We start from the raw sequence: 20,420 nt of genomic DNA, 5'->3' as shown, positions 1-20,420 counted from the left end.
GTTCTTTACTCTGCTGTCTGCGTTGCATATTCTCCCTGTGCCTCAGTTCCTCAGCTGTAAAACATCAGGGCAATAATTCTTCCTTATTCATCAATATCTCAAGAGGCTCAGTTATATAAAGCTAAGCCACAGGCTCCTGTAAAGGATAGGACGGCAAAGAAAGAGTCTAGCTTCTCTCCAGTTGTGTTGCTGATTTTGGTATGGTTTTGTGCCTCTACCCTTCTTTTTCAGTCTCCTATCTTTTGGAGAAACAGATGGGAAAACTGTGCATCTCCTCCTTTGCTTAGTGATCTGAGACACATTTACTACAAGCACAGTAATTATTGCAAAAAGTGTTCACATTATTTTGCAAGTATGCACATGCAAGAGGCTATTTACTTGCTAAATTTTTTTTCTTGTTTGGTCTTCTTTACAGATTCCAGTAAGATTATGGCAGACTATAACCACTCACAAAACCAGATGGAATTACAAAATGCTAGTTTGGGAAAGGGTTCTGTGGTGAATTCCCTTGAAAATGGTCTCCAGGATATTATGGAAAACCTCAACACGAAGAAATATTCATCAACTCTTAAATTTAAAACAAATGGGGACTATGCTGGCTCTTATTTAACCCTTTCACAACCTATGCCTATTAAACCTAATCCTTCCACCAATTTTAAAAATACACACTCTATTAACAAAATTCAAGGAGGGAAGCAGTTCCCCTGTGAAAGCCCATATCTTCCAGATAAAAGCATCTCTGTAAAGCATTTGGGTTCCATATCAGGCATGTCTCCATCCCTCAGCGGGTATAGTTCTGGAAGGACAGATTTTGACATTTATGCCAGCAGAGAAAATGAAAAATCCCTTGGACACATGGAAAAGTTTCACTACTCAAAGTACAGTCAGAGAAATAAATCCTATGACAACATCTATTTCCCAGGAATGCTGGAATCAAAGAAAATCTCAGGCTCTCTTCTGACTATGTGGAATGGAAGCTCAGGGAACGAGCTGATGCTTTCACCTGGCAGCAATTCTGGGGCAGCCAGCATGCCTTCCAGCCCAAAGCAAGGCAGGAGGATGAATACTGAAAACAGTCTGGCCCTTCACATAAAGCCAGTGAAGTACAAGGATGGGATGATGGAAACTTCAGGTCTGCGGCCTAGGAAATACTCTGGTGGATCTCTAAGTCATATGGGAATGTACAGTCGTTCCCTACCCAGACTTTATAAATCAACAGAAAACCAGCTGGTGCCATTAAGTTTGCCCCCCAGAAGCTCTCTGGGTAATAGTAAAAGGAAAAAACTTGGAGAAAAAGATCTACCTCAGAATGCTTGCGATGCTGATAATTACCTGAACTTTTCTTCTTGTAGCTCAGGGCTTTCACCACATGCAAACTCTGTCTCCAGGAGTAATCCCTATGTCAGTTCAACTCTTAGTGTTCCTGCAAGCCCTCGTATTGCTAAAAAAATGCTTTTAGCACCTTCTTCCCCATATCTCCCTGATGATTTTGACAGACTTGGACTCTCAGGAACAAGTCCCAGTAGTTCTTTCTCCCCAGTGGATTTTGACAGGTCGTTCTCTATGCGAAGAAACCTTTCCACCAGTTCCATGGAACTTGATGACCCAGATCTGGAAAGTTACAGGCAGACGCCAAATTCTCTGCAAACGTCCATGCGGGAGCGGAAGAACAGCATTAGCTCGATTTCAGGAAGGGAAGACCTCATGGACTATCACAGGAGGCAGAGGGAAGAGCGACTTCGGGAGCAGGAGATGGAACGGCTGGTAATTTTTTCTCTTCCTCTTAGTTATCTGTGATATTTAGCGTTTGCAAAACACCCATCCCTGGTCTAGCCATCAGGAAGGTACAGCAAAAATTAAGCTGCTCTGTTTTGAAAGTCAAATGCTGCCTGCTACAGAGACCTTGTTTATTATCACAGTCCATGAAGCTGACGCTTACAGAGCGTGCTGCTTGGATAGAAAGTACCATTCAGCCACCCTGGAAAAATGTTGGAACCCATGTAAATTGTGTTCAATTATCCTGCAGGCTGTGTTAAAATGTCTGCGTACATAAACCCCATAAATTATACTGCAGGGATCCTGCAGGACCTTTTGTTTTAGATTATGGCACTGTTTTGTGATCAGTGGGCAAAGAAAGAGAGACTCTGCTCAGCCTTGTTTGCTGCAGAGTCAGGTATACATTGGTGTGGGCTAAACAGGCATTTGCAGAGTTTTTTTCTGCTTAGTTTTCATTTTTTCCTTCTGAACATGTTCATTAAAATAGAGGCCTCCTTGCTTCTCCCTCTCCCAAGATGGAGAGTAGCAGAGGGGGGCAGTTTCTCTCTTTGTCTCAATCAGTGTAAAGTGGTGCATACTGCCTCAGTTTGGGATTATCTAGACAGTAAAATGTAATTTATGTATACTGAAACAACTTGTGTGCAGATGTAAAAAGATCTTCAGAACCCACAGAGGAGTTTGAAACACTTTTGTATTGAAACCGTCTCTGGAAGAACACGTAACAGTTCTTTCAAAGGGTTTTCAAAGTGGCTTTGGGACTCTCTGACCCTATTAACATGCATTCATATTTTATCATCCACATAGAAACAGAGGTCATTCGATGGGCCAGTTGGTATTCCTGAGTCTTAAATTTGAGACACTAATTTTACATTTGTGTGCCTTAATTCACATCTTATGAATTTGAGCAAAGTGGCAATAGGATACTCATGAACCTGTCTAGTTTGCATACAGACAGCAAGCCTGCAGGAAAATTCACTTCCTGGGCAGGCTGGAGGTGGAAAGCCATGGGGAAGATGGATGCAGGGTGGTGGGAATGTGGGAGAAGGGGATGCCTGTCAATGACCACTAGCAACAACCTGGTGCCTGTGCAGGGCCACAGTTCCCATCTGGAACCACACGAGTGAGCAGGTCAGGTTCAGGCTAAAGAACTGTAACCCAGTGAGATGCCTCCCCCTTCCCCATGTCACCTATGTCCTTGATGCCAGCTGGTGAGGAGCCTGTTACACAGACAGGAGCTGCCTTTCCCCCCAACCCCACTCCACTGATCATTGTAGTTTATAAGACACACTGTTGTTTGCAATATGTGAAAAAGTCTTTGCCTGCTCAAAGGCTGTAGTGTTGAGGCTCAGGTGTGAGAGGCAGGCAGGCACTGCCCCCTCCCCACTCCATGAGTGTCAGGGCAAGTCCACCCCTGCCCTGCTTTGCTCCCCAAAACTTCTGCTGGCTCCCCTTGAAGCTACAGCTTCTGGGGAGCAGAGCCCCCAGGGCAAGAATGACTAGCTGTGAGTGAAATGGCTGGATGGCTTAGGACAAGGGTTTTGGGAAACATCTTTCTCCCTCTTCTTGCTGCCTTTGTCCTGCCATTCCTCTGCTCTTTTCAGTAATCTTCTCCCATCCTGATGTGTTGTGTGTGCAGTGGTGTGCAGCTTCTTTGCTTCTTATCGGAAGGTTCTGCAGGCAGTCATGCTGTAAAACCTGGGATAATCAGTCTTAAAAGCAACGTACTTGTATTTCAGAGAGAAGTCCCTTTTTTTTTTTATTATTATTATTTGTAGTGAGGGATGAAATATACTGGGTTGTTTCAGTATTCATTGATGCTGATAATCGTTCACATATTTGGATGAAATGGCTACATTCCCACCCCTGAGTATTTCCTCTTGCTTCAACAATACTTCCATCAAGTCCCAATTCTTCAAAACGAGAATTTGCTTCCTGTTTTTCCAAAGCTTTTGAAAACAAGATGATGTTTTGTGTGTTGTGTATTTGAACATGAAGGATTTTCCTCCTGCTTGAGTTCATCTTATACTCAAGATACTGCTCCATATCTGCTCCATTCTCCATTTATCAGAGCTATCGGATGGAAGAGTGAAATATCAGGACAGTGCCTCCTTCCAATGGTTTGAGAGTCTGAAAAGTGCCATAAGCAGGTATCTAAATCTCTGAGAAGCAGAAAGATATATATTAAAAAATCCACACATCAGTTCTTTGTATATCAGGGTCTGTCCTGTTCTGGTGTTATTTTACTTTGTCCTTCTTTCTGTATGGATCCCTGTCCAAAGGATAGTCAAGGATCTGTCCACATAGGGTCTTGATATATCCAGCCAGAGCTTCCAAAACAGTTTTGTTTGCCCTTGTGTACTGACATGGGCACAGGATCTATGTCTGCTCAGGTCTCTCTTTTTTTATGGGGTTGAAGGAGGTGTGAATAAAAAACCCCAACTAAAGAAGCACTCATGGATATCAAAGCTCTGTGCTCTGAGCTTTCAGTACTGTGTAAAAGCCCAGGCTGAGTAACTGGTAGGTAAATAGCAGGGGAAAGGCAGTCTCTCTGTGCACAAGTGTTAGGATTTTTCCTACTGTGTTTTTGAAGACCAGTAGGGAGAAAAACAGTGTAGGAATAATCAAATAAGTCCGTCAGAAAAAATAACACCCTTTTTTAGAGGACTAGACTGCTCTGTGGCCCAGATAAGAAGTGGAGAGTGTCTTTCTTTGCACCAGCACTGCCCTTGTAGCTATTCTGCTGGCACAGAGTGGCTCGAAAGCGTTCTACTTGATAGCTGATATTCACTTCTGGATTTTTTTTGGTAGTAAAATCCCTGCACTTGTTGCAATTTGACCTAGTATCTGCCCTTGAACTCTTCTGTTTACTTTCACTTGTTTACTTTTTCTTTTCCATATAAATTATTTTATGAGTTTTACTTGTGTTTAGTTTGCTTTCAAGTGTCAGAGGCTCATCTGGAAGTTTGCGTTTAGAGTCGCTGCTGCAGCCTGCATATGAAAACAAATGATCTGCCGTCATTGCCCAAAGAAAAAACAGTACAAATAGTAAAAGTATGCAGGTTGTTTTTTTCTTTAATCATTTAAAAGTCCAAGTTTTAATCTGTTCCTGTGTACCAAATATAAAAGACATAAGTACTTGTGCAGGATTTGGTGGTTTTCCATATCAATTTCTTTAGATCTGCTGTCTGTGGCTGGATTCACATAAATTAGCTGAAGATTTGTGCTACTTCTGCCTTGCCAGCCTGATCCTTTGTGACATGAAGAGCAGGGGGAGCTGGCATTCTGATTCCTGCCATCTCCCTGCTGCTGGGGGCTGATGGGCTGTGGGAGCAGGTGGGGCAGCCACGGCTGCTCCTGGCGCAGGCAGCCAGGTCACGACCTGCTCCTGCTTCCTCTCCAGCCCAGCTGACCGGACATTGCATCCTGGCATGGGATGTTTATATGAGCTGTACAAAAGTAGAAGTTGGAGCAGCTATTGCTGACACTAGCCCAGGAGCATTATAAACAAGGGAGAAAGTTACTGCTGTGATCTAATAATGTTCCATGTGATTCAGTTAGCTTTTTTTTTTTCTTTTTTAAAAAATTATTATTTAAAGAGGAAATCTCACTCTTTTTTTCCCCCCTGAGATGAAAGCCCAATTGTAGCTGCTGGAACTAAAAGAGGCTCTTTTTCTTCAGCTGATAGGGTGGTTGGGAGTGGAACTCCACAGGCAACATATTTTACTAGAAATTAAGGGCCATCTGTTTTCTTTGATAGCTACTTGTTTAAATAGCACTAAAGTTTTCAGTGCTGGTTTTTAGGCAGTACAGTGTATTTCCTCTAGATGGTGGTAGTTACCTAAAAAGTGGATGTGCAGTAGGTTCATGATGCCTTCCATTGCCCAATTGTCTATAGGGATCTGTGAACATACATAAACATTGTTAATAAAGTTTTAGTAGACCCAGGATTTGTACTGCAAGAGGTTTCAAGTTATAAGTGCCTGAATGAGCAGTAATAAAATTCAAGGGGCTTATTCCACAGTCCACTTCATCACAGTCAGAAGAGCACTGAATTTCATTAGTTTATTCAGAAGTAGGCAGTAATACAGAATATCACTGTGCCTGGTTTGCATTGATGCCTTGCAATTTAGTAAGATGTGCTCACGCAAAGGGAAAATGAAATTAAACTATTTTGGAGTTTTTAAGATGGTACTGCCTTAAAATCATGGTTAATGGAGCTTATGTAAATCTTCATACAGTTTGTGGAAAACCTCATATACATGTTTTATAAATCTATATTGGCACTGTGTCTTTCTGTAGACCCTTTAAGCATAAAGTACCCAAGCTGTATGTAAAACTGTAAGTGATTAGCTCTTAAAGGAGCCCCAACCAAGTAGATAAAGGGTAGGTTCAATGTATTTTTTCCCACCACTAGTATTTGACAGTCTCTGTAGTTTTAAAGAATAGCTATTTAATATAATTTAGTTTTGTAATTGAACAAGTGCTGTATAATAGGATAAAACCCCCCACGGAATATAACTAATATTGATGACTCCATAACTTTCCAAGAACATTCAGTTTCGATTGTGTTGTTAAACATTTCTGTGGGGTCTTTAATAAGCCCAAATCTGGATTACATAAGCTTAATTTTTGCAGCTATACATATTATGCAAATTAACACTATGGTCCAGGAAGAAATCAATTACAGGAGACCTGTTCTCGTTTGCAGATCTTAAGTACTGCTCTGCAACTCTGGTCTTCAGGCTCCTGCCCCGAGTGTGGTTTGAAAAGGAGCATCTGCGTAGGTGCCATAGTGACAAAAGGGCTGAACAGTGCTGTTATTTTGGCAGCCAGTGGCATTCCCTCACCAGCAGAACACGTCTCGGGTACAGGAGCTCATTCTCGGAAAGTCACCTGCTCAACTCCTCCCTGCAGGCTGTCTCTGCTGTCTCTGCTCCGTGCCACTGTTCTCTCCTGCTTTTACCAGTCCGTTTCTCCTGTGCCTGCTCTGGGAAGGAAAGGGTGTGGCACAGCTCCTCTGCTGTCACCTGGGCCTCTCCTCACTGCTTCTCTGTGCAGGTGTCCCTGCTGTCACAGCTGCCTCTGAGAGTGGGACATGAAACACAGGTGCTGCTTCTGAAAGCTGCGCTGCTGCTGGTAACTTTGGAAGCTGAAGCACTAGCTATAGCAAAACAAGACTGGCAATGAGAAAACAAACTAGTACGGAGTGAGAAACTGGTGCAAACTGGAAGGAAGGGAAAGAACACTTGGCGAGCTGTTCTCAGTCCCAGTTCAAGTTTACTATTGAAATAAGCTCCTAGAAATGTAGCACAGAAAAAGAAAGCTTTCTCCTGCCTCTTCTTCATGAGGCAGTGAATCTACGTGTAAGAAATGTTTTAGGGGTTTTCTGCAGCTCTCTTCTCCAGTCTCTGCCTCTCTCCCCACCATCCTTTTTGACTAGCTGCTGTTGACAGGTTTTGCTGAGAAGGTGGTGGTTTGTCTGTCTGAGCAGCAGTAGGAAACGTTGTTCTTTGGCAGCTGAAAAATGCAACAGCTTCTTCAGGCAAAGGGAACCTGGATGCATGGACTAGCCATACTTCATGTTAGTCTTTGGCACAAGGGGTAGACTGCATATGTATTTTTAACGAAGTTTGAGGTTATCCATTCCTAGTGGCACTTACCTGCAAAGCTTCCTGTTTGCCACAGCTGATTAACCAAGGCTTGCCAGATATCAGTCACTTCTACACATTTGTAAAATTCATAAAGGTGATATGTAGCAGATGAACAAATCTAGGAATCACCACATGGTTGCTGTTAAAAAAGTGTGATATTTATCTCTGCTATTTTAGAAATTTTTTTACAAGGTACCAGGGATGTCTCTTAATGTCATTGATAATCAATGACAGAAGAAGGTTATTGTCTCCTTATCCCATCCTTGTCCTTCAGCACTTAAATTTGCAGCCAGCTATAGGTAATATGTAGTTTTCTCAAAGCCAAGAGTAGTGAAACTGCTCAGGCAGAAACTCAGACTTGTTACCCCTTTTTGTATTGGGGAAGAGAATTACAGAAAATAGACAGAGATGTTTAAATAAAGGACATTTTATAGGGAAACACACTGACCAGCTTACAAGGCTTGATTCAACATCCCCCCCATCCCACCAGAGCCAATTTTAAATCCATTTCCTGCTTTTGATGTACTTTTTTTTTTTTTCCCTCTGCTGTGTTCAGTGTCACAAATAACTTGTGTGGTATCTCTTGCAAAATTATTGACTGGATTTTCCATTTGCTACTCATTCTGTGTTCTTCATTGCAAGGGTGCTGTCCTACCTTGCTTCTTCACTGAGAAATTCATTCTGGAAACAGTTACATGCAGGTGTGAGGGAACTGGAACGAGCTGGCTGCTGAGATGAAATGATGAGAATAGTGTGTATAAAATAACCACAGAGCTTCCTGTCCATGAGCCTCTCAGCACATGTCAAAATAGAAGTGAGAAATATCAGTATTTCTGTAATGTGTCTGAAAGCTCATCGGGAATTTTTTGAAGACTGGTTTTCATGCAATTTTTAAGCTTCTTCAGAGCAACTGAGACTTGATGGGGGAAAAAAAATAATCCCTTTTTTTCCTGACTGCTTGGCAAAGGGCTGGTTTGCTGCCAGAGCCCCTCACCCGAGCACTTCGGCTGGAATGAGCAGTGGCCCGCTTTGAAATTTGCTGTTTCCTATTATTGCCCAAGAGATGGAAGCTTGGTGTGAGGAAACCCGATACAGCCTGTTGTCACAGGAGGGGTGAGACCTCCCTCGTGTCCTGATGTCCGTGTTCCCATCTGTAATCATTGCGACAGGCGCGATGCCGTCACAACAGGGAGAGCTGCATAATTACCGGCTGTCCCAGCCAGCACTTGCACAGGCCTTTAGGAATTAGGTTCCCTGGCCAAAACTTTTAGTGAGAGGGAGGATAGTGGTGTTGGAAGGGTAAGGGAAGAGGCTTATAGGGTCTGGCAGTAGTTGCCTGGAGGGAAGAAGGCTTTGGAGAGTTGTAATTATGTTGACTGTTTGGGGTTGAAGGATGCGTGAGAATCTGCTGGACCTATTCCTTGGAAAACAGAAGTTTTCAGTTTCTGCTCCTGGCTCTGTTATTTCAGCGGCTCATCTTGACACAGGAGGATTCCGAGGAAAGCTGCAGTGGGAACCTGGGAATAAGCCACCCAAAGGCAAAAGCGCTCTCTGGTTTGGGTAGTGCTTGGAAAGGGGTGGGTTCAGGCAGGTTCGCCAGCTCAGAGGTCTGAATTGCAGGTGATGTACACGTGCGGTGTACGCAGCCAGGTAATCTCTCAATAGCCCTATAAAACTCTGGGTGCATGTAACCAGTGTTGAGTTTTCATACCATGCAATGGATTGCTGCAGGGAAAGCTGAGGCAGGGCATTGCCTGCCTTGCTTTGCTTGATCCTCGCTTGCTGTTGGGCAGAGGAAGTGTTGGGGCTGGCAGAAGTAGCTGCTGTGCAAATCTTCCTTGCAAATGTAATGCCAGGTAGAGCTGGGAAAGAAGTCTGTCTGTGGTGATTCCTGGGGAAGGAGGCTGAGGACATTGGTTTTTTGGCATTTTAAAAAAATACTACTGTAGAAGGAATTCCTAGAAATCAGAAATTAGATCATTAGTGCAGATACTAATGCCAAGCATGAAACTCTCACAATGGTCTTTTTTCCAGCAAAATTTTCAATAGGCTTATGGTAAGCAATTTTTCTTTTTTTCTTTAACATAAATAACATGAAATTGCATAAATGCTTTACCTCTTAAAAATGAAAACCCCATTAAAATGAAAACCCCGTATAAAAAAACCCCATCTGAAATAGAAGTTACCAGAAGCTATGCATACAGTAAGATAAAACAAATATAACTTGCTAACAGTTGATAAAAGGTGTCATAGAGATCTAGAAATCCTTCAGAAATTAAATGTTTATCAAAACCTGAAGCATATCAAGTCAAAATGGCACAGCTACTCTGAATCTCAAGTTTGAAATGTTGGTATGAATCCATAGAGAATTTGAGTAAACTGGTAAATAAAGATTTCTTCCACTTCTGTACATTTGACAGATTCTGTATTTTAGATGTGATGCCTCTTTTTTCTGTTAATGCTCCTGAAACTGTGTTTTTCAAAACGTGGACTAATTTCTCTCAAAAGGAGGAATCATAGTTAACAAAATGGAAAATCTAAAAAAGTCGGGAATACGTGAGTTCATGGAAAATCTGTGCAATATTTTGCAGCTTGGTAGGAATATAGCATAAGTGTGAAGTGGAACAGTTAGTGATTTATGTAGTGAGATCACTGGATATGTGTACATACAAATGGGGTGTAGACACAGAAACCTCAATAAAAAATTTCAAAGTACATTTAATAGAAATTAATAGCTAGTTAAATAAGATGTCCTAACACTTATTTATTTTTCCAGTGTAGAAAGTTTGAATATTCTTAAAATCTTCTTTCACATTAATTTTGATTCTTCATCTTGCACCGTAATTTATTTATTGCAGTTTATTATCTCTAAGTGGTAGATGGACTTTTATCCTTCACTCTAAAACAAAAAAACCAAACCCAAAGCACCCAAACAAACAAAATCCTAACCCAAACAAAACAAAAAAGCCCAGAAAACTTTTTTAACTTCATCTTTATTTTAGCACACATGTGACACTCAGTGCTATTATCTTTTTCTGAACCAGGAACGACAGCGGCTCGAGACAATCCTCAATCTGTGTGCAGAATACTCCAAATCTGACAGCGATCCTACTGCAGCCACTACAGTTGCTGACGTTCAGAAAATTAACAAAGAACTCGAAAAACTTCAACTCTCTGATGAGGATTCCGTGTTTGAAGACTCCCAGGTGAATCTGGAAACGAGGTTCAGAAGCCACTTGAAATCATCTGTGAGCGACTCGGATTTCTCGGAGCTGAGCAGCCAGAGCCATGGCACTGCTGCTTACCTGCCCTCGCGGGGGCTGAGGGCTGAGGAGCACTTCAGTGAGAGCACCAAGCCTCCACCTTTTGCTGCTCACAGCTTCCTGAAGGATGCCACCGAGTCATCCTACCTAAGCATCACACCAAAGGTAGGTGTAGGGGGGGGACAGTGTCATCCAGGCTTGAAATCCTCCACTAGGAGTTGGCTGTCCTAGCAAGGGCCACAATTAGGCTGGCTTAGGTATGAGAATTAATCTCAGAACTCATACAGCTTTATAAGCCATCAAATGTAGAAGATAATAGCCAGCAAAATGTAGCAGCCAGCAAATAATTATTCCATATCTTGTGGAAGCTAATGGTACTGGAAGTTGGTTTGGTTTTTTAGTGGGATGTACTGTTCAGGAGGAGTTTTAAGATCTTCCAAGGGAGAAAGATTTACTTGAACAATTATAGCTACTTAAATAAAGGTTTCCAGAACCCTGCTTTTCATCCTACTGAGATGTAGGAGGGAAGAGATGCTCTGCTGGTTTTTCCCAACTTGATGCTCTTGTAAGAAGAATATGTTTTATCACACTCACCTGGGAGATGAAGAGGAGTTGCCTGAGCCGAATGTACTGTCCTGTCTCTTTCCTGGGGTTGGACCTGAGCCATTTGCCAGATCAGCTGTTATCTCTTGGGGATGATGCAGTAGCAGCAAGCCTTCTGCCCCTCCAACCCAACGGCTCCCTTTAATAAGCTGCACCTCCTTTCCTGTGTGCTTCTCATTGCTGTTTCATTACCAAAAGGAAGCTTTCCTTTAATAAAGGAGTTAACCATTTCCATGCTAGTGCAGCAGCAGCCTCCTCCTGGCTGTGCCAGAGCAGCAGTGTTGCAAATCCCAGTGGCAGGCAATGTGTTAAATAACTCGTCTAAAGAGCTGGAGTCAGGAGTGAAATGAGACCAAGCAAAGCCATAAAAGCAGGTTTCTGTTTAACAAGTTCACACCTTCAAAATACATTCTCTCTTCTATTTACTGTTATTTACACACTGTATGATCTTAAACATGGTTATATGCCTCAGGTGAACTGTATTTAACCTCTGTTACACTCACAACTTGAGAGTAGTGTGTGTGTGTGTGTGTGTGTGTGTGTGTAGAAGAAGAGAGAGGTGTGATAGTAACACATTTTCATTTCCAAAGGGTGATCTCTCTGGAAATCTGTCTGCCGAGTCTTCTGGTGTGAAATTGTGTTGAGCAGGAACATGCTGTTATGGCTTGACTTGCTCTTTCCACGTTGAAAACATGGTAACACATTTCACTAACAAGTTGTTGTGGTCTTGCATTTCTTTCCCGTTTGTTGCTTTCTTCATGCAAGTCAGAGATCCTATTTAAAATCCTTATTAGGAATTTGAAATCAAAGATGTTATGTCAGCATTATCCAAACAGGAGACAGGACAAAAAGAGGCTTTGCTGCTAGGACTACTATTGCTAAATCAAGGAATACCATTCATTCATTCATTAATTGTAAAGGGAGTTGTGTTAAGCCCTGAGAAAAGCACCAGCGAGCAACTGCATTAATGAAGTGCAGCTCGTTTTGAAATACTGAGCTCACATTTGTTCAGAATAAAATGCCTGCTCTCAGAGTAGCAATTCAGTAGCTGAACTGAGCCTCTCTTGAGCAAGGCTGTGTGGCCCAGAGGTGACTGCAAAGCCCTGCACGCAGCCCACCTCTAATCCTGGTTGGGGATAATGAGCCAGTAGCCTTCCCAGAGGAAGTGGATTGCAAACCCCTGGGGTCAGGTGAACGTGAAGAATGCATTTCAAACTCAGTACTTGGATCAAACACTCAGCGTTTGATCTAGTGTTGGATGGTGTAAGATCCCAGGTATTTTCTACCTAATCTTGTTTCATTCTTGACACAGGTATCTAGTAAGGAAATAGCAATGAAAAAAAAAGCAGCATTAAAGGTGCTACTTCCTCAGTGCTACCTGGGGAGATGGGACCAACTTTTGTCCTTATTTTACAGAAGCCACCCATCTTAAATGCTGGTTACAAAAATGTCCTATCCTACCTCCTGCCCTTTATTAAATGAACAGCTGAAATTTGCATAAAAAGCGTCTTCATCTGTCTGTGTTATTTTTATAATGGAAAAATTGGATTTTCACAACCTAAATAGCACAGCATGTAAAGTATTCTCAAAGGTTAAGTTTTAGTAATTCCTTTAGAATGAATAGTATTTACTGTTAAGTATGGTATCTACTTCCAATGCCTGGAAGTAAAGTATCGTGTTTGTTTCTCTTGTACACCTCCTAAATATAGAAATAGCACTATAGTAGATGGGAAATATGTAATGGGTTCAAAACCAACAGTGCCACACTTGTCTAAAATGAAAACCATATGAAAGGGGATAGAAAAGGCAGCACTTGCCTCTTTTTCTAATGAACCTCTTGTGATGTCCAACTGCAGATAGCAGAATGCACCAGTGAAGAGCAGAGAAGGCAGGAGCTTGGTCGACTGGAGGAGGAGCGCATAGTAATACTGAATAACTTGGAAGAACTTGAGCAGAAGATCAAAGATTTAAATGACCAGATGGATGAATCCTCACGAGAGGTATGAAAACATGTTTTTTGTTTTCCATGTCTTGGCTGTTACGTGTGCCTACATAGCAGAAGTCTGGTGGGTTCAGCAAGTACAACATGCAGGAACTTGTGGATGTGTGTAGTCTTCATATTCTGTGCTTTTTCACCAGAATCACAAACCTGGCAGTCTCCTGCTATGAAGGGTATTTTTCTCCAGCTGGGGGATGCTTATGGTGCTTGGATTAGCCTTTCCCAGCTGTAACCGTTACACTCTGAAGTGGAATTGGAACAATCTTGCTTGTTTAATGGTCACTCAGTTAATCCAAATACCTTGTGTCACTTGGGAGTTTTATGGTGGTATCTCCTGTGACTGTTTAAAGAGAAAGGAAGTGAGACAACTTCCTTTCAGTCCTCCTTGGCTTTACAGTGGCAAGAGGAGGTTGGCACCCTGTTGACTTCTGGAATCTCACAGTTGCAAACTAAGCTGGCCAGGCATTTGGGTTGTGCCTGTTCCAATTATCAGCAACAGGAAAGAAACAGCTGTTCCAGAAGGGTTTCCTATAGAGCCTGGACACAGAGACAGTATCATAACAGGAGGAAGCACAGAGAAGAGTTAGAAAACAAAAAGTTTTGGAAAAAAGAATCTTCAAGCTAAAGTTGGTTTGGACTTTATTTTACACTATTTTTTGCTGCAATTTCACTTTTTCTGAAATTTGTGACCTCTTTTTAACTTCCGTGGCAGAAAAACTTACGGGATTATTTTTCCCCTCCCCTTTTTAAAAAATATTTCTCTCTTGTGAACCAACTCATTCCCCTCCCCCCTGAAAATAATGTGTATCAAGATTTCTTCTGAATCTGGACTGCTTCTGAAAGATGTTTTGTGTTCCTAGTTGGATATGGAATGTGCCCTTTTGGATGGGGAACAGAAATCTGAAACAACAGAGCTGCTGAAAGAAAAGGAAATATTGGATCATCTAAACAGAAAAATAGCTGAACTGGAGAGAAATATTATTGGTGAAAAGACAAAGGTAATTCAGTTGTTGTTGCCTGATGTGTTCTCTGTTCCCCTTGATTTTCAAAATATTTTATAGGATTAATATTAATGGAGCTTATTTGATGAAATACTGCCTGTAAGTAAATTTGTTTGATAAATATGGAAGAAAAAATTATTGTTTCACTATCATTTCCCTTTCACAGTGTTATTTTCCAAGGTATGATTGACAAGCAAAATATAGTAAGCTAAAATAGAAAAACCTGACCTACTGTGAAGATATTTTTAATAATAAAAACACCTCATATAGAGCTTGTTCTTGGGTTATCAGTTGTTTAAAAGAACAGTATTAATTGAACTGTTCCAGTACCCTCCTTTATATAATTTGGAGGAAAAAAACCAAATTATTTTCTCAGCAAAGGAGCAAAATGAAAAAGGGTGCAAGTTTTTATCTAATATCATATAGAATATATAATATGAGACATCCATCAAGTATGTAATTTTAAAGTCATTATATTGTTTTGTTTGCTGACTGACAATTTAAGTACTGAAGAATATTCCCTCTGTAATTAAGTCTCAGAAATTAATTAGTTTTGATATACAGTCACCTACTTAATTGCTCTCAACTACACAAGAAATAGATAGGCATATACTTCCAAAATAAGATAGCAGTGTAAGAAGATTTTAAGTGCAGAAATGGAAAGGGCCTGCAAGATGAAGTTGCATCAAGCAAGTCAGGGAGTGCTGGTTCCCTCCAATGGGCTCTTTGCTGGCCTCTTCAGGCATTGCTCTTCCCTTCTCCACAGGGGATCTGCCATGGCCAATAATACCTCAAGGTCAGGAAGTTTTTCCTGGGATTTCAGTCAGTGTTGTTCCTTTTAAAATGTCATTCTCTACCTCATAATTTAGACCTGTCACTTGTGGAATTGCTCTAGCTAGTCTCTCTTCTTTTCTTAAGCTTTCCAGAAATATCTGGAAGTCGTCTGCATTTTTTGCTTAGAAAAGCTGCATGTTTTTAGCACGTTCACAGTTCCAATTCAATTCACATTTTACAGCTTGCATTGTTTTTCTCTGAGTTTTCTGTCCTCAATTTCTGCCTGTCCTGTCAGGGGCCTGGTTGCTGTTTCGTGGCTCTTCTTATCAAGCTTGTGTCTGAAAAGGAGAATGGTGCTCCCACATCTCCACTTTGTGGGGAGAGAGTGCACATCCAGTTTGAGTTTGAACCTCCCTGAACTTCCCTGTCTGCACTTTTCCTTGTGCTTGTGTACCCCTCACTGATCCTTCAGCTTTCAGTGTTGCTTGTGGTCACATTTTAAGTTGCCTACAGGACATGTTTCATACTTGCTTTTTAGCAGAAAGATGAGTTTAAACTGGGTATCAGCAGATAGGGTGTGAAACCACATGCTGTTCAAAAGAATGCTGCTGGAAGTTGTGGTTGGTAAGTGGTAATAAATAACACGTTCAGAAATTCAAGAGATCTTTTGTATTGGCTTTCCAGTAGCCTGAAAGTTCAGTTAAAGTAATGGAAGTTATTGTAAACTCTGCATGAAATTTAAATTTCCTTGCAGCCACCTGTTAATGTGTAGGTAACAAATGACAGGTCTAGTTTAAATTTTCAGGTGAAATGAAACATGGAAAGCAGCCTATAAAAAACACTTTTTGTTTAAAAGGCAAGTTCACTGAAAACATTTTTTTCAGTATGAGGCATGGCACCAGTCAGATCAGCTACAAAATTTTAGTTGTGTTTTCTTTTGTGTTCCTCTTTGTTTTAAACAAAGAAAGCCAGCTGTGATTGTGTGCTCTAAATGTTGAGCCATGACTCAGTTAATACTGAAATTATCTTTGCAGGAATACACTCACAGTTGGGTGTTTTTTTGGGGAATATGTCTGAAAGCATTGCATAAAAGTGAAAGTTGAAAATAGAAATGGGAGATGGGCTGCTACAAAGGGAGTAAAATTTAAAGTGACAGCTGAAGTGTTCTGGGGAAAGTAGTGTCAGCCAGCAAAACAGATGGCACTGATCCTGTCAACAAATAACAGTTCTGGCTGGCTTGAAATGGTAGCATTTTTTAAAGCTTGCTTATTGCATCTGTGTTGAAGTTCAAGCCATGCAGATCTGCTTCAAGATACATCTTGGCTCTGTAGTAATACAGGATCAACCCCCACCCTCAAAAAGGGGGCTCGGGTGGAGGTAATAGGTGGTCCCTTTCGCTGAAATAATTTGAATCTTAAGACAGAATTAAGGCTTGGGTTTTCACCAGGAATTTCTACTCTACTGATGGTACTTTTTGTGTTATGTCTTGCTAAAGCAAGTATCCCAGTGTCCACAAGTTGGTCACAGTTTCTATTAGTTGCCTGAATATTTCACCCCTACCGATAGCTGGGGTCTTGGTTTTGGTGGGGCTTCAAGGCAAGAAGCTGTTGGAGTCCCATATCTTGAACAATGGTTACATTTCTGCCAGGGTAAGGGAGTGATATCTGAATATACCACATGGTGTTCATGGTCTGGAGGTGAGAGGGAGAGTTCATTCCATGGTGGGGGCATTACTGCTGTATATGAGGGCACTTGTCTCTGGAGCAGCTTGAGCATCTCATGGAATTTGCCACTGATCTTGGCACCTGTTTGACAGGAAACTCCTGCCTGCTTGAGTCTCATCCTTAGCTGTATGCCTGTTTGAAGAACCTGTGAAATTCTTAAAAAGAGAGATAATAAACTACAATCGAATTTTTGGGCATGTTATGTACTTGAACTGTTTGTTGAAGCTCTTGCACTACCTTCTACCTAAATATTTGGGGGGTTTTAAATTATTTTTTAAATGCCCTGTGCACATTTCATTTAGGTGATGACACAAAGTTTTGCCAACTTTTTCAGAATATTAAAGCCACAATTTTTAGTCCTTGCAAGGCAAAAGAATTGACTGGAAAACATACTGGAAGTCAGAAGGCAGGAATAAGTTCAGGTTTGGGCTGTCAGTGTGTTTTTTGCTGTGGTGCAATATCTCAGTGTCCCAGTCCCTTGCTTGTAAATCAGGGATGTATTTTGTGAGTGGGTTTGTACATTATATTTTAAGGTGCATGCTGGTCTCACCCGAGTTCGTGCTCAGCCCTCTCAGATTATGAGGCAGGACTAATGGGGGGAGAGAACAATGAACCAGTGGGGAAGACGATCTAGTGCACACTCTCAGGGGAACTGGAAGCATTTCCCTTGCCATTGTGATTCTGCCACCACACACATTGGAAGCAACTTCTATTGGTTTACTTGGGTTTTGAAAATCAGAGCTATGGTTGATTGTCATTTCAGAAAGATAACAGAAACTTTCTGTCATCTTTCATGCCACCCCTGCTGGACTTGGCATAGTTTTGGTGTGGTACCTGGCCTGTCTATGAGCTACAAGTGCTGTCAGGACTCAGTTGTCCTGGCTGGAGTAGCTACTTCCAGAGCTGTTTTGCATAGCCTGTACTTTCAGCTATGCTGGAAACCATGCTAGGATGTGGAGAACAGTCCAACTTTGCTTCCTTGTCTGGCCTTCTTGAGATCAGCTTCCTTTCTTCTTCCTTTCTTCTTCCATTCTTCTCTACAGAAAAAGATGATGACCTACATATGTGAATATCCGTTATTAAGCTATTAATCACGAGTTCCATTTATGCAGAGAGAGCCCTGATAAGTCCTTCCTAACACAATTTGACAGATACAGCTTGAAGCTCTCTGGGAAAAAGCTTAGTTATGGATCTTGACAAAATTAGTTTGAGTGCAGCTTGCTCTAGAGGGAGCTGAGCTGGGCAGTAGCTGAAACAAGCAAGCAGGTGAAGCTTTTCCCTTTTCCCTGCCACCAGTGCGTAGCTCCCTGCAGTTACCATGGCAATACTGTGGGTGTGCAATAAGGATGCTGTTGTTTCCAGTGGAACAACACCTCAGGCCCAGGGTGCTGTTTATGTTTACAACTTCTCTCTGATGAGCCTTCGCTCGTGAGACCGGGATTGACATTTGTCCATAAGGAAATTGGAAAAATTGTATTTGCCTGGATGTCATCCAGCACTGCATTGTACTTTGTTTTCACACAATGGTTCAATAATCTGTGCCATCTTAAAACATGCAGTCCAGCATATGTGGAGAAGGATGGTTAATGATTCCCTACACCTTGTGTCTCCAAGTGAAGCATGAGGCTGAAAGTAACAGCATAGCCAGGGAAAGAAAAAATAGATCAGTAAGCATGAATAAACAAGAATAACTGAAAATTAGTAGTGATTTCTGCTTTCAGAATGTGCTTTGGGATCACAGCTAAATGGGAGTTTTGGGAGACCATTTCAAAACAAGTATTTATGCAAAAGTTGAGAGTCTTAAAAAAGAGAGGGAGATTATTCCTTTTCTTCTAGAGGACCTTTGCCTTATGTCATGGAGAAATATGTACTATGGAACTCCTTTATCAGCCTGGGTTTCCTGTCCTTTTTCAAGAGCAGAAATCAGAAGCAGCTGGCAGGGGATAACTCATCTTTTTTGGAATATGTTTAATTTTGTCCACATGCTTTAGTGGAAATATTTTTTCAGTCATTAACAGAATATATCAGACATGCCAAAACATTTGAAGCTCAGCTTCTGCTGAATTTGAACTGCAAAGACTTGCAAGAATAGAGTAAAGGAAAGAGCAGCTGTCTGATGAGCCATCAGCAATCAAAGTTAAATATATTGGTTGCCTCTCTCCTCAATCCTTCCTCTTCTGGATGCAAAATTCCCACTGCTGGATTTTATCCTGAAGAATGTGACAAATTTATGTCTTACAGCATAGCCTCTTAAATATTTACTGGTCAGATTCCAGTTCAGCAAGATGTAAGCAAGTATTTTAAAAGGATGAGCTACCATGCCCATAACATTATCTGCCTCCTTAAGATGCAATGAACAAGATTAGATATTTAGAGGAATACTTGTATCTGCTGGATATATCCACATAAGGATATCCTGTAGAGAGAACACTAATGACCACAAAGAGGAATACAAAGACTCATGGAGAAAAACCTGAATTCACGAGCTTTCTTTTAAAACATTCATGAGAGAAATATCAGAATGAGTTATACCCCTCATGGGAATTCCTCTTACTGTCATCTGGATATTGAAGACTATAAGAATATGAATTTTCTAACTTGAATGGTTTTTTCTTGTGGTTTGGATGATTGTTTCCTCTTTTATACTCATGAAGGAACAGTGCTTTAGAATCACAGACTTTCTTTTGTCCCTCCATGTGTTCACTGGGACTATGCATTGCAATGGTCAGAGAATGAGCTTAGAAATTCCAAAATACTGGAGTAGTCTTAGGAGCAGGTTAATGGGTGCACCTATTGGAATTTTTTTACTTGAAGCAGAGGGATCACTTACTCTGCTTTAAAATGCCTATTAGTAGATTAATACATGCATCTGAAACAAAACTCTTGAGATCTTCTGTATAGATGCCATCACTGAATACAAACTGTTATGTAATAAATTAGTTACCACTCACACAGGGAAAAAACCTACTATGAACAACCTTCTTCTGTCTTACTATGTTCCTTTTCATATGCCTGTTATTTTCTTAATAGCTTTTGTCATGAAACTGACTGGGATTTAGTGACAAAGAATAAAATTGTGACAAGTTTCATGCATCTGTCCTTAAAGAGATAGAGGAATGCAAGAAAGAGTAGTCAGCAAATACAGAAAAGGAGCATGTACAGTTTGCACAGGAGACTGTTTTATTTCAGTGGGGTTTTCTGGTCAGTAATATGCAATTACATTTCTTAGAAACCTGTGAGACTGGCTGATTCCATACAGAGAGGGACTGACTGTGCATGTCTGAAGTCTAATGTGGTTTATGAGATGTTGCTACCTTAAAACACGATGATTTATAGGTGAGTTGGACTGAGGAAGATCCTGGAGTATTTCAGACTAGATAATGAAAAGTATTAGAAGTGAATCATTCAGCTTGTTGGGATTTTTCTTTCATTTGCCTTGTAGGCTTATTTACAATTTCTCTCTGAAACTAACACATACCTTGGGGTTTGGAGAGGGTTTTTTTATTTGTTTGGAGGGTCTTGGGGGTTTTTTGTGTTGTTTTGGAGGACAGGGAGATATGGAACATTGGTGAGTAAGCCCAAATCACCAATGCATTTTACATTGAACTGATAAAATGATAGTGTTCTTA

General features: G+C 41.1%; 1 protein-coding gene across 8 annotated transcripts in view; it reads left to right on the top strand.

Moving 5' to 3' along the window:
* The window catches only part of PHLDB2 (pleckstrin homology like domain family B member 2), a 105,969-nt gene that overhangs the window by 52,567 nt on the left and 32,982 nt on the right, over positions 1–20,420 (top strand). For all 8 annotated transcript variants that reach the window (XM_064410546.1, XM_064410549.1, XM_064410547.1 and 5 more), the window contains 4 exons: positions 416–1,764; positions 10,472–10,855; positions 13,150–13,293; positions 14,153–14,290. In XM_064410546.1, coding sequence (XP_064266616.1) covers positions 416–1,764; positions 10,472–10,855; positions 13,150–13,293; positions 14,153–14,290 — 2,015 coding nt within the window. The remainder of the gene's footprint in view (positions 1–415; positions 1,765–10,471; positions 10,856–13,149; positions 13,294–14,152; positions 14,291–20,420) is intronic.

The sequence above is a fragment of the Passer domesticus genome, chromosome 2, assembly GCF_036417665.1.
Source record: "Passer domesticus isolate bPasDom1 chromosome 2, bPasDom1.hap1, whole genome shotgun sequence".
In the NCBI taxonomy this organism is placed as follows: Eukaryota; Metazoa; Chordata; class Aves; order Passeriformes; family Passeridae; genus Passer; species Passer domesticus.
This window is presented reverse-complemented; position numbering and strand designations above follow the sequence as displayed.